Genomic DNA, 13,660 nt, shown 5'->3' with positions numbered 1-13,660 from the left:
CATATGTATATGTCACGTTGTGACAACATCTTTAGAGAACCTTTTTAAGGTAAATAGTTCGTTAAATGCGACAGTTTTATAGTAAGGTCAGGATGGTCGAGCGGGCTCTTCATAAAAGCATCCTTGTCCCGAAAGATTCAATCACGAAGTGTAAAAGTCTTTCCCTTTTTAATAAGAGGACTGTGAAAAGTAGCAAGACGCATAGCACAAAACCTTCTAGCAGTGACGAGTTATAGGTAATCTTTAATCGCCACATATTGAACCAATTTCTGAGATATGTAATATACATATAGTACACTATTTCTACGAATGTACATATAGTACACTATCAATCATTAAAGCAAATGTCTCGATTCGAAACACAGCCGATAATTAGGCAGGTATCGATGAATCGTGTTTAACCTACCGCGATGAACGGAAATCTATATTCTTTGGTGAAAGTAAAACCACGAGAACCTCGCGATCTTTCTGTCGAATAAGTGATTACTCGACTCGCATTCAGTAGCATAAGTAGCTGCAATCGTAGGCAGGAAGGGTCTTGAAGACGAACGCGATTCATATGTACGCGGTTTACGAATGCGTGAAGAATAGTGGGGCGCAGTGATGCGCGGAGCGGCCACTCCGCAGCGCTCCCCTTTCATTAGGATTTCAGAATATGCATAAAAGCTTGTCTCTCTCAGCTAGCACAGTAGATCCTCTTACGTATCCTGCGCACCGCGTATCGAATCGTATTCTTTTTGATTAAAAATGTAGAAATTATGAAGAGATTAAGTCGAGCTCCTGATCGTTCCTGTAGTTCTATTACAGGGGGTCCCCAAGAACTGGCCTACCCCACGATCCACCAGCAAACACGTCATTTCTCGGGACCGAGAAACGCCGAGATTTTCTCACTGTGTTTGGTCGTCCTTTGCTGCTCGCTACTTTACAGAAAAACTTGCGATTATCGAGATATATGATTTATATAAATAATGCAGTAACGTGTCTGGTTTTCATCAAAGACCTTGCGTGGTCGCCTTAATCCAGCCATTATATTGTCGCATATCAAATAACGACGAATACGGTAATACTGTTTGCGCGTAGACAAAGGTGCGGATAACTACTTACAGAGTCATCCGTGTTAGATGACATCTATCTTACGAAACGAACATGTAGCAGAGGTCCCAGCAAAGTGTCTTCCATGTCCGTGGAGTCCAATTCCAATATCCACTATATCACACCATTGAACACTAGTATAACGTTCACCGCACTCGAAGACACTGTTCCACTGTTACAAACAACCTTCTCCGCAAATTGGCGAAGAAGGGTCTCGAACAAAACAAAACCAGTTTCACTATTAACTGTAAAAGGCGGGCTATAGATACATTCACGCTATGTATTCCATTTCTGATGCCAGAAAGTATGTTCTAGAGAAAATGCTTCAAAGTCCTTTTGCCAAAAAGGCAAAGCCCCCCCAACTCCGTGGCCAGAACCTTCGAGACCTCTTTATTCTTTTAAGGAATACATAAACAACCTCGTCATAAATGAACATGCCTGCAATACTTAAATTAAGTTACGCGTTCAGGTCATCATCCTGTGTAAAGACCACCCGTGGAAGTGCCTGGCTTTCGTCAAGAGTCTACTCGACCATCCTGACCCTACCATAAAACTGGCAATACCAAATAGCGACCAATAACTACCATCAAGAGGTTCCTAAAAGACATACATCTTTTTGTCACGACGAAAAGTTAACGTAGCTCCACTGGTGAAAAACTCGACGGATGTACAGGTTATTTTAATGAATGAAAGAGTACAATTGTTTCATTCAAAAGACGATGAGGATGTGTGCGTAGGAAAGTTGTGGCTTCCGGCGATGCACCTATCATCAGCGTTTCTCGCGTTCCTGGTATCCTGCTCGTGTGGAGTTCATTGGTACGTTTCCACGGTGCTCCGTACTGTAGCACCCAATGCAACCAAATCCGAATGACCTAGAAACTCATTATCCGCCTTTCCTGTGTCATTATAACCTCTACGACGATCATGCTCTCCGAGTGAACGGTCGACTCTAGTCGATCGACAAAAGTGTTTTGCGGTAGTAACACCCGTACTATCTCGCACGAAACGACTAATAAACGATAACGGAACAAACCATGCGGCAAACAAAAAAATACCTCGCCCGCAATAGCAGAAGTAGCTTCCAAAATTGTCATTGAAAACAGAAAGCAGATACTAGAAGGGAATACACCATAAAAAAAAGAGAGAACGAATTTGAGAATAAATCGTGACGACGTCGAACGAACAGACTAACGACAACAAAATACCGTTAGACAAGATAAACATTAGAACAGATGCAACCCTGGGGATGGATATTGAAGTAGGAGCGATAGGAATAAATAATACAAAAGATACTTTCATAGAAATATAACAATTAGACAAAAGACAGTTTCAAACTCACAAATGCCAATCCAGAGACATTGAACACTGGATAATTATCACAGTATACAAGAAGAAAAACAAGTGTTAATCTTTGCAGACTCTCTATCATCCATAGCTGCCATAAAGAAATATACTACACTGCCAAAAGCTTAAAAAAACTAAAACCCATGCATAATAAGAATAATCCAAAAGATATTAGGAATAAATAGAAAATCTGAACTTGTATTAGGTTGGATACCCAGCTACGTAGATATTCCAAACAACGTAAGAACCTATAAGACAGCCAAAAGACAGATAGAATCAATACATAAAAACCCCAATAACAGAACTGAATATTAAATTAAAACAACAACAGAATAGATTCAAAGTAGAAGTAAAGGCAATAGGATAAAGCAAAGAAAAACAAAACTTCTGCACACTGTGGCACGACTCTGCCAAAAAAATGTACAAATCATGGTACGAGAAATTTAAAAACTTAGATAGGGGGACCATTATATTAATTTCAAGCTTCAGAAAAACACACAGACCCTTCTGCATAGTGAATATAAGAAATTTTAAATGCTGTTACATATATGTTAAAACTTATATTATAATCCGTACTTTTTGGTACAAAAAATTGTGATCAAAACATATATAAACACGTTTAATACACGTCTGTACCAAATACAATCTATGTAAATTAGCACTCAAAAAATAAACGAATTTGAACTTGTACTATTTCGCGCAAAAACTCGACAACCACGAGGCAGTGAACACGCGTCCCACAAGGGTTAGATTGAAGTTACATTTTGCAGTAAAGAAGAGATAACAAACGCAGAAAAAGTGAATTGGATTAAGTCAAAAGATAAAGGAAAAGAAAAGGAAAACATTGCAACAAATAAAATATTAATAAAGTAGCGTACAAACCTATACAAACGTAAATTAAGCTTAGCTTCCATCCATGGTCGAGAGAAACGCCGCGAAAATGATGACAAGCAAATGAAGAGTCGTCTACTACCAATCGGCCAATAGGGTTGTCCAAAAAGGATCAAGCAAGGACCTCTGTGTGACGACATTGGTAACAAAAAAATAAGAAAGATGCTGAACATGAAAGACATACTCGCAACACTCTACTTTAATCTAAAGATATTTACAATTTCTTCTAAAAAAAGTACTCAAGCATATATAGATTTATTTTTATCCATATAATATCCTTTCTTTTCTTCTGAGAGTTAGTGGATTTCAGTTTGAGAAACGCTGGTCTATAGCAATGCGTGCGCGTTGCGTATGTATGTATGTGTGTCGTGTAGGAAGATACGTATTAATCTCAATTATCATTTCATTTTTATTATAATGCATTCTATCTTGAGGGGTTCTATTTTTATACCGGCGGAGGAGCAACTGATCTCTCTGCCATCTGTGAACCAACAAGAAAATTCTTAACGCGAGGTGTCTTGTGCCTTGTGCGCGACCTCGACTCCGGATTTGTGTGTCTAGAAGAAATGGACGGTTGTATCTACGATGTCCAGTGGAAAAGGTATTTTCACGTACCGTTGCTTGATCGAAGGACAGACTGGTTTCCGAAAATTTTTCGTTAGCATTTGAAAAATAACAGCCAGTAAATTTATCGTGCGTTGGTCTTGAACGAGTCAATGTCACAGGCTACTTATTTGTTCAACGTACTTTTACGTTTTGTTGTTTTTCAGCGGTTCGAAGTCTCCGGGAGATTAATCAGTTTTATCTACAATGTTTTAAGGCGTTTGTTGCAATTGACTTGAAAGTTTTACAAATTATATAACTCGTAATTTCGCTTACATTGTTGCGTATTATTTGCGACGTTACTCTGTCGACGACAATGTACAAATTCATGTATCATAATAATTTTCGGAATTATACGTCAATAATAGAATACCTATGCTTTGAACAGATAGCTGTATAACTTCTGTGTTCGCCAAAGTTTCCAAGAGTCAATTAAATAGAAGTTAAGAAGAATATCAGTTGCATTTGGTACAAAACAATCGTACAATATGCTGTCTAACTGTGGTGATACAATTGACGTTGCTGGTAATTATTTTATACTATATACTCTACAATAAATAGAGTTCAAGGTCTTGGTGTTCATGAGAAATGCATTACAGCTTCTTCACAATTGACAATCATAGATGGTATCTCTAGTACCGACAGCATTGGCACCCATAGTGACATGTCAGGGCATACTATGATTTCTGCAAGACCTAAAATGGATGTGGCATGTGTCTTAGACTTGCAGCAACCAGAACATTTAGTTCAAAGGAGAAAAGCTTTGGAAGAAGTCAGACAAGCGTGCAATCTAGTTAATGCTAATATGCATCATATACAGGTATAACTTTTGTTTTTGCATTGCAAATTGTATGCTTTAAACATTCTTGTTTCTTATATTTTTAGTTTGAAAAGCTGGATTTTGGTGAAACAAATGTTCTTGATACATTTTATAATGCTGATGTAGCTGTCGTTGACTTGAGCATTCAACTACAGCAGTCTGCATTGTTTTATCACCTTGGTGTTAGAGAAAGTTTTGGCATGAAAGAAAACATCTTATTACATAATGATGTAGACACTGAAGCAACAATTAGGCTCAAGGTATATCCAATATAATGACAACAATTTAAGCAAAATATAAACATTATATTTCACCTTACAGTTATCATGTGGCAGCTATACATTTGTTTCATATCGGGTAGTAGACTGTGGTTCATGTGTAGCTACAAATCCAGCTACTAGCAGACTGACGGGGGAGGAAGTAATAGATCCTAAACAGCATCTTACATTAAAGCTAAAAAAATTATTTCAAGATGTTGAAGTACAATCCAAGTATGTTTCGACTGTTTACTGTATCATTATCGAATGTTGCTTTTTATAGATATGAAATGAAAATGTATCGTTTTCTAGTCCTAATATATCATAGATAAAATGTCTCCTATCTTATCATTCTGTACATAAAATTGTGTTAAATCAGTGGTTACATAAATGAGGTAACCTAATGAGATACATAAACACTTAAACTCATTTGTCCATTACAAGTATATTGAAATAGTACTGCACTTATACTTCTGTTAACGAAGTATGTAATTTTTGTAGAGCACACATGAAAGAAAAGTTCCTAGCAGATTTGCGTAAAGCACGCGAAACATATTCGGGCGAAGAACTCTCGAAAGCTTTGAACAATATGCGTAAACGCTTGGACGACCCGAACGTATTGTCTGGAGAGGTTGTTTTGAATGTTCTCATCTCGTTCCGCGAAATACAGGTAGATAACTTAAAAACTGTTTCATTTTAGAAAGTATCTCGTTACTAACTCTGTTCCGTATTTTAGGATTATGATGCAATGGTACAATTGGTCGACGATCTGAGAACGATACCAACTCACAAAAATTACATTAACACTCCCGCCATTCGATACCTGTATGCATTTGCTTTGAATAGACGAAACAAAGAGGGTGACAGAGAAAGGGCATTGAAAGTTATAGAAAAGGCCTTGGAAAAGAAGGAAAATCACGTGCCTGATATGTTATGTTTGTGTGGAAGGATATACAAAGACAAATTTGTAGAAAGTAGACATACAGACAAAGAAAGCTTAAAGAACGCGATCCGTTGGTATAGAAAAGGCTTCGAGGTACGGTGCATGGACACTTCACCTTGTCCACCAAATTATGTATCTTTGATTATAACATGTCTTCCATATTCAGGTTCAACCAAATGAATATGCTGGTATCAATCTTGCCACGTTACTAGTTATAGAAGGAAATGAGTTCTCAAGAAGCGAGGAGCTGCAACATATTGGTATGGTGTTAAATAATCTCATTGGCAAGAAGGGTAGCTTGTCGAGTTTAAAGGACTATTGGGATGTGGCTACGTTCTTCGAAATCAGCGTACTGGCCGAGGATTATTCGAAAGCTATACAAGCCGCGGAGTGTATGTTCAAATTGAAGCCGCCAAACTGGTATGCATCGGTTGTTGTTTAAGCGTTGCAACTTGAAATGAAAATTAGCGGACGTTAATAAAATTATTTCTCGACAGGTACCTGAAATCTACAATAGGAAACATATCGCTGATAAATAGGTTTCGTAAAAAGAACGAAGAAGCCGAGGTTTCACCAGAGGAGCAAATTTTTAGTTTTTGGATGGACTACTTTGTTGAAGCCACGAATTCGGAAGTCGGAGATAGTATACGGTTTCCAGTAAGTTGATAAATGGAATCGTTCTACAAAGGATCCAGTTTCCAATTCGGGAGACTATGGCTTATAATATTGTGTTACCAATCCAGCTTACTTCTGTACATTTTGGGTCAAAGTAAGAATAATATAAAACTGCTCTTAGTGCAGGTCTTAGCTCGACTTTAATGAAACAGATTTCTATTAACATTCAATTCCAGTGAAAAGATGAGTTGGTCACCGGGCCTTTCGTTTTCAGCTCTTAGTGCTGGAGCCAACGAAGATCTTCATGCCGAGTTATGTAAACGTTAACCTTGGAGCAGAAGAAAAATCGGTCCAAATATGGAATTTATGTTTGGACAATATGAAGAGTAATTGCAAACAAGTCCACGATTGGTTATTCACCGCGAATATGATACGCAGCGTAAGCCTATACAAAAGGGACGAGCGCTGTCTTTTCTTATACGTTCATCAGAACTCCGATGATTTCCAAATGTATTTTCCATCCGTTCAATGCAGACAAAGGTTTTACGATTTAATCTTGGAGATGACTAGAGACCAAGAGGGCATGGTTGCTGACCTGGATGCTTACCTGACCGACGATAGAATGAAGGTTTGTAGGTACTTTTTAAATTAATATCTTTAACGGCATTTTTTAAATTACTATTTGTCATTTTATAGTTTGAGTATGAATTAGACGATCAGAATAAGCGAATAATATTGGGAAAAGGTACTTATGGAGTTGTGTACGCTGCTCGAGATTTAAACACTCAGGTTAGAATCGCAGTTAAAGAGATTCGCGAACGGAATCTGGGAGACGTGCAACCTTTACACGAAGAAATTAAGTTACATAGTCAGCTAAGACACAGAAATATCGTACAATACCTTGGTTCAGTCAGCGAAGATGGATACTTTAAAATATTTATGGAGCAAGTTCCTGGAGGTAGATAAATAAAACGCAACAATTTAAAAGACATCCGGTATACCGATGATTTCTTATTTCTTCAGGAAGTCTATCAGCTTTACTAAGGTCCAAGTGGGGTCCCCTGAAAGAAAACGAATCTACGATTGCCTATTACACCAAACAAATTTTAGAGGGTCTCAAGTATCTTCATGATCAAAAAATTGTTCATCGAGATATTAAAGGTAAAATAAATAATATTGGAAATTGCTTTTATGAAGACGTTCGAATTATCATTGCGATTACTGTTTCCAGGCGATAATGTTTTAGTAAACACATACAGCGGCGTAGTAAAGATATCAGACTTTGGTATGTCAAAACGTTTGGCTGGTTTATGCCCGAGTACGGAAACGTTTACTGGAACATTGCAATATATGGCCCCCGAAGTAATCGACAAGGGTCAACGTGGATATGGCGCTCCCGTAAGTTATAATGTCTCGCATATAGTCAGTTCACGGTATAATGTAAATTATACGATATTATAATTTTAAACATAGGCAGATATTTGGTCTTTGGGCTGTACGATAGTTGAGATGGCAACTGGTAAACCACCGTTTATTGAATTGGGTTCGCCTCAAGCAGCGGTTTTCAAGGTAAGATGCTAGTAATGCTTAAAAAATTATCTTGTCGCAGATGTATTTAAAAATTTTGTTTGCAGGTTGGATACTACAAAATACATCCTGAAATACCATCGGAACTGTCCGAAAGGGCGAAGAGTTTTATATTGCGTTGCTTCGAACCGAATCCCGACATCCGAGCTAGCGCAGCCGAATTATTAGAAGATCCATTTTTAAATGAGTATGTAACATACATATGAGTAAATTGTTGTATAAGCAGACATATTATAAATAATGTTTTTTGTACATATGTATGTAGAAAAAAGAAAACCAGTCGACTGGCGGCGCCACCAGATTTCAGTCGAAGCATTTCAGTACCTGCCGATAGACTCGAACGTTTAGGAAAATCGGATAAAACAAATAATAACCATATCGTCTCCGCTGCCCCTATTCAAACTTCGCAATCAGACGATAGGTAATATAAACGCTTTATTTATGTAATACAAAATATGCGCAAATAGTCTTGTTGTTACAGTTCACGAATACACTCAGTCTTTTGTCTCGCTTTTAGTACACAAAGTGATAGTTCTATACATTTATTTTTATGTTAAAGTAGCTTTTGTGCTAGTCAACGCAATTTATAGTAGTAATACGATGAATAGTATTTAAAATCGCAGCGATGGTTAAATAAGTCGTAAATCTGAATACATCGCATCCAATGTATTTAATCCTATGCTTTAGTTTTTCATCGTGTTATTCTGTATTGTCGATCTCATAAATATATTTTTTGCTATTACATTTTTATCAAGTATCTGTTATGACGAAATATAATTGGAAGTGTTACGTACAGTGGAGGGTTGACAAAGTCAAGCCCGCTAAGGGAGCGCAGTCCAGCACACCTTCTGTCTCCCATCAGCATGCCCACTGCAACCCTTTCTTTTAACAGGTATGGTACTAACGTCATAAACGGTCGATGCTGTTCGTAAAGAGTACAACAAATAATAGTAATACATTTAATAATTAAGAATTTAATTATCATTAACAGTAGTTATCGTGAGTACTTTGTCATTATTAGTAATACGATACTTTGTGCTATTAAACATTTATGTGTTGTGGGCAACAGAGTTTCCTGTTTACAATTATAATACATGTAATTTAGGCTTTGCTTTAAAAAACAAAGGCGAAAAACAAGATCCCTATGCTATTTTAATATTACTTATATACACATACAAATATTAAGCTAATAATACTTGGGGTACTAAACCAGTACAATAGAAACATATTCAAATCTCGGTTATATAATACTTTGCGTATGCTTCGTAATCATGCTTACTATCCGTTTTGAAACATTGTTCGGAATATACTCGTAACTTCGCTGATTGTTATATGTATTCAGGTTTATTTCCAATCAGAGGTTCTGCCAGGAAATGTTCTTGCCCTTGTAACACGTGCATCGTGCAAACTCAAAGTACAAAGCTTGAGAACGTAAATATAAGCAACTGTCAGAATTAACGTTGGTCTTTGATGGTTTCAGTACAATAGGGAACACGCCATCTATAGAGACAAGCGAATCCGACACAGCTGGAGCGTCAATGACCCGAAGAAGTTCCTCGGGCGGATTGTTATCGCCAGAAGTTGAACTAGGAGGTGACCGGTCATACACTCTCATTGGAAAATTAAAGATAGTACTAGTTTGCTTAGGTAATGTTTACGTCTTCATACATGTCGTTAATAGGTCAACCGGGTCAGAAAGCTGGCGAAGAACAGGAAGGCTTTTATTTACTGAAGAAAGACAGTCAAAGGAGAATGACGCTTACCAGAGTTCTCACACAGGACGAGGCAAAGATCTGTGAAGTATGGATGCGTGGTATATATCAAGCAGAAGGCCAAACTGTTCTTCAAATGGTACTTACTTAGTCTCATACTCTTACCAGACATTGTCAAATAAACGATTCGAATAATGATTTCATTTCTTCTTTAGACTCATTTAGTGCTGTTGATGCGTGCTTTAAAGGATTATATTGCGGAACAAAATCACGAAGTAATCGTAACAGCAATTCGAACGTTAAAGGAAGAGTTAGATTTCGATTCCACAGCTATCAATCATCTAAATCTAGCTATTTACCTGTTCCAAACCGCGGTGAATGAAGTTCTACGAATGCACAGCATAAAGCCCCACTGGATGTTTGCGCTGGATAACTTGGTCAGAAACGCAGTTCAAGCTGCCATCACTGTGCTCTCTCCCGGTAATAATCTAAAGATTTCATTTGTATAGTTCATGAGCTTGCCATTTGACGGGCTAGATTCATTCAGTCTTTCGGCTGACGTCGGAACTAGGCGTGTATTACATACCCGTATAAAGTATGATACATATGGAGATGGAGTGTATTGTCGTGTCAACTCTAAAAATATCTTCATGGAAAGTCGTCACCAATAATAAGGGATCTCTTGTGAATCTAGACCTCCATGAGCAGTTTACTGCTCTTCATGGCTATGCGCTAGTCTGAAAAATCGTTTAAGGAGAAATGTAAACAAGTGTTTGTAAATCTACTTTATAGAACTCGGTGCTAATTTACTTGGTCAAGAACGTTTACAACCCGGTGGTGCGGGTCAAGAAGAAGGATCTACGTCAGGTGTGTCGACCGTGAATTCCGTAAAATCGCAAAAGACTGGCGATTCCGTCGATAACAAATGCTGGAAGGAATACCGAGATCAAATGGGAGATTTGAAAATGGAGAACATGAGATTGCTACAAGAATTAATCGAGAGTCAAAAGGCGTATCAGACCTTATTGCAGCAAGCTCTCGAAAAGCAACGAGATCAGGTTAATACTTTGACCATGCTTTGCGAGTGCATCAACAGAAGAACTATGAGGCAGGAATCGGGGTAGGTTTTGATAGATGTATTTATTTATTACTTGTATGATACAAGTATTTTATAAGGAATATTTATTTATTTTATTTTATATTTTATATTTTATAGATACAACTCTTCTATATCTGGAAACGCATCCAATCTGCCAGTAACTGTGATTGTTAGCGAAGCGCAATCGGATATAGCTTCGTGTACGGATCAGGATCTCGTCAATTGGCTGCAAAATCTACAAGTAGACGACGTATCTATAGACAGAGTAAGCTTTATAATTAGTATTTAAATTTGTATCTATCGAGCGGAGAATTACATTGTTAATTATAAATTGTTTTCAGTTCATGTATGAGCAGTACACGCTAGAGGATATATTGCATCACGTTACACGTGACGATATTCGTAGACTTAATCTTAGGTAAATATTACAATATTTTGTGTTTTGAACTTATATATACTTAACAAAGTATTTGTTTAGAGGCGGGATCGAACTGAGGATATGGCAAGCTATATTAAAGCACCGACAAAACATTGGCGATTAAATCAAGAAGAGATAAGTGTCATTGAGTACAACGCTCAGTTGCTTGCAACATTGGAATTGGTAAACTTCATGCAGGGTAAAATATTTGTTCGAATCCGTGGCTGTCACAGAATACCAGTGGCTAACGAGCAAAGTTAGTAGATAACTAATAATAAACAAAATGCTTGTGTTGTTTATTGAAATACTTTACGCGAATCTATCATCTTCGCTAAGAGTTTTAAATGCACAATGATATTATTAGTTTATCTTGTAGTTCCTAAACATAGAGTATTTAATAGTTACGAGACAAGTGTGTACATACGACGAATTTTGCATATACTGATTTGTTTTTAATGATACTTGTTACAGTTAAAGTTTACACAATCTCTTGGGAATATATATATATGTAACAACCTTGTTATATAGAAATTAGTATCGATGCATCGAATGATTTTATATGCCATAGTCGATCGTATGCGAAATTTGTATATTTTGAAATTGTCGATTTCATTTGACTCAATTCAAAATATTTTTTTATTTCAAATATTAATCTTGCCAAGCTGAAGAAATCTATATCGCAATTCCAAGGAACATGATGATTGTTTATGTAAGAAATTTGGAGTTCTATCAACGCTACTGCCAGATGGCTGATATTACCGGAGAAGTATGTGTACACGTATAAAGTTGCCTTATAGTGTCGTGTTCCAAGATAAGTGAATAAATGCAAAGGAATTACGGTTGCCAAACTAAGATACCTGTAAACGGCTGCTTGTGCACGCGACGCGTTTATTGCATATTTGCGTCCATATAATTCTTGCGAGTTCGGTTAAATTGTAAAAAGTGGAATCGTAAGTTTCTATTGATTGATCTTGCACAAAGATATTTTTTGAAAGAGATAAGCAGAGAATTGTGGTGCCTTACAAACAGTGTAATAGTACAAGAAAAGATAATTATTACGTGCAAATAATAATAACGTTTTGTTGTTGTATTTCTATATTTCTGAAGATTTATTCAAGTTTTCTTAGACACATATGAGAACTTTATTAGACGAATAGTTCTCACGTGTCTTAGCTATGTATATAAGTGCCTGTTATAGTTTGTAATAAGAGTTTGCTATTAACTGTGCGCTTGAAGTCTACCACACGTATGTTTCACTGATTTTTGTAGACATAAATTTTACTATGACGACAAGTTTCATGTTTTCTTGTACGATTTCATGCGGGGAATTTATACTTCCTTTATACACTGTATAAAATAACAACGAACTGTGTTCCCTCATGTCTCCGATATCACTTTCATCGTAATGATACATCATGATCGTGCGAGTCAATTTCAAGTGCCTAATCGGGTCAGCGACATGGAATAAATCCCATTGTACGTTAAAGCATATAGTTCTAGGGACTGAGCTCAAACGCTGTTAAAAATAATTAGTGGGTCGTCTAGTTAAATGCTTCTATCGTTACATACTTTGTACATCCGATAAAAATTGCTAAGGTTACATACACAGACCAATTTCATTCCGCACAATTGTCCACGAACGTGATTCAATAATTATTTTTAACAGCGTATTTCTATACTTTGTAGAGGCTCAGTTACAAGTAATCGAGGAAAGATTGTCTATCGAGATATTCTAATTGCCTTCAAGTAATTGTGTTCGAATGACAAGCAACATTAATCATATTCAGCGCAAATATATTCTACTAATAATTAAGACGTTCTACATTGCTGTTTCCATTCTCTGTATTTGTAAGATTAATTACACTTGTTACACAAGCTGAAATTTCTATTAAAGATTCTTGCGTACAGATAAATTGCCGTCTTCCTTCTTTCACTAGTACAATCGGGATAGAACGACATTAACGCAACCCCTTAATCGGACTGTAGCTTTGGTTGTCACCAAGTAGGCGCGGACTATTACTAGCTGGCTTGTCGGTTCGGCTGCCATCTCATAGGCGCAGAGGTGCGGAAAGGTTGCTGCATAGCAGGCATAGCCAGCATGTACCTATGTACCCAATCCTGCCCGAATTTTACTCCTGGTATCAGGAGCTCATGATATGCGAAGAGGTGGCACGAACTATATTGTGGATAGCACTCTTTGTGCAACTAGAGGAATACTTGAGATTGTGAGGATTGAATCCTTGCATAATGAAAGAGCGTGAAAACCTGCGACGCGCGGC

At 37.2% G+C, this 13,660-nt stretch overlaps 1 protein-coding gene across 2 annotated transcripts; it reads left to right on the top strand.

Moving 5' to 3' along the window:
* Nucleotides 1-117: 117 nt before the first annotated feature.
* Nucleotides 118-13,288, top strand: LOC128875742 (mitogen-activated protein kinase kinase kinase 15). 2 transcript variants are annotated; one of them, XM_054121600.1, is made up of 24 exons: nucleotides 118-3,928; nucleotides 4,319-4,455; nucleotides 4,530-4,750; nucleotides 4,816-5,010; nucleotides 5,072-5,241; nucleotides 5,509-5,677; nucleotides 5,744-6,043; nucleotides 6,117-6,370; nucleotides 6,448-6,607; nucleotides 6,840-7,193; nucleotides 7,262-7,523; nucleotides 7,589-7,726; nucleotides 7,797-7,963; nucleotides 8,039-8,134; nucleotides 8,200-8,339; nucleotides 8,418-8,573; nucleotides 8,949-9,044; nucleotides 9,633-9,745; nucleotides 9,834-10,003; nucleotides 10,080-10,344; nucleotides 10,657-10,984; nucleotides 11,081-11,228; nucleotides 11,305-11,381; nucleotides 11,442-13,288. In XM_054121600.1, exons 2-24 carry the CDS (start codon nucleotides 4,419-4,421, stop codon nucleotides 11,503-11,505), a joined length of 4,080 nt encoding a protein of 1,359 aa, XP_053977575.1. In that variant the 5' UTR covers nucleotides 118-3,928; nucleotides 4,319-4,418; the 3' UTR covers nucleotides 11,506-13,288. The 2 variants fall into 2 exon arrangements, with proteins under 2 accessions (XP_053977575.1, XP_053977576.1); XM_054121601.1 differs by lacking the exon at nucleotides 8,949-9,044.
* The last annotated feature ends 372 nt before the right edge of the window (nucleotides 13,289-13,660 follow it).

This window comes from Hylaeus volcanicus, chromosome 4 (assembly GCF_026283585.1).
Source record: "Hylaeus volcanicus isolate JK05 chromosome 4, UHH_iyHylVolc1.0_haploid, whole genome shotgun sequence".
NCBI classification, from domain to species: Eukaryota; Metazoa; Arthropoda; class Insecta; order Hymenoptera; family Colletidae; genus Hylaeus; species Hylaeus volcanicus.
The sequence above is the reverse complement of the archived record's forward strand: the minus strand, read 5'-3'. Positions and strand labels throughout refer to the sequence as shown.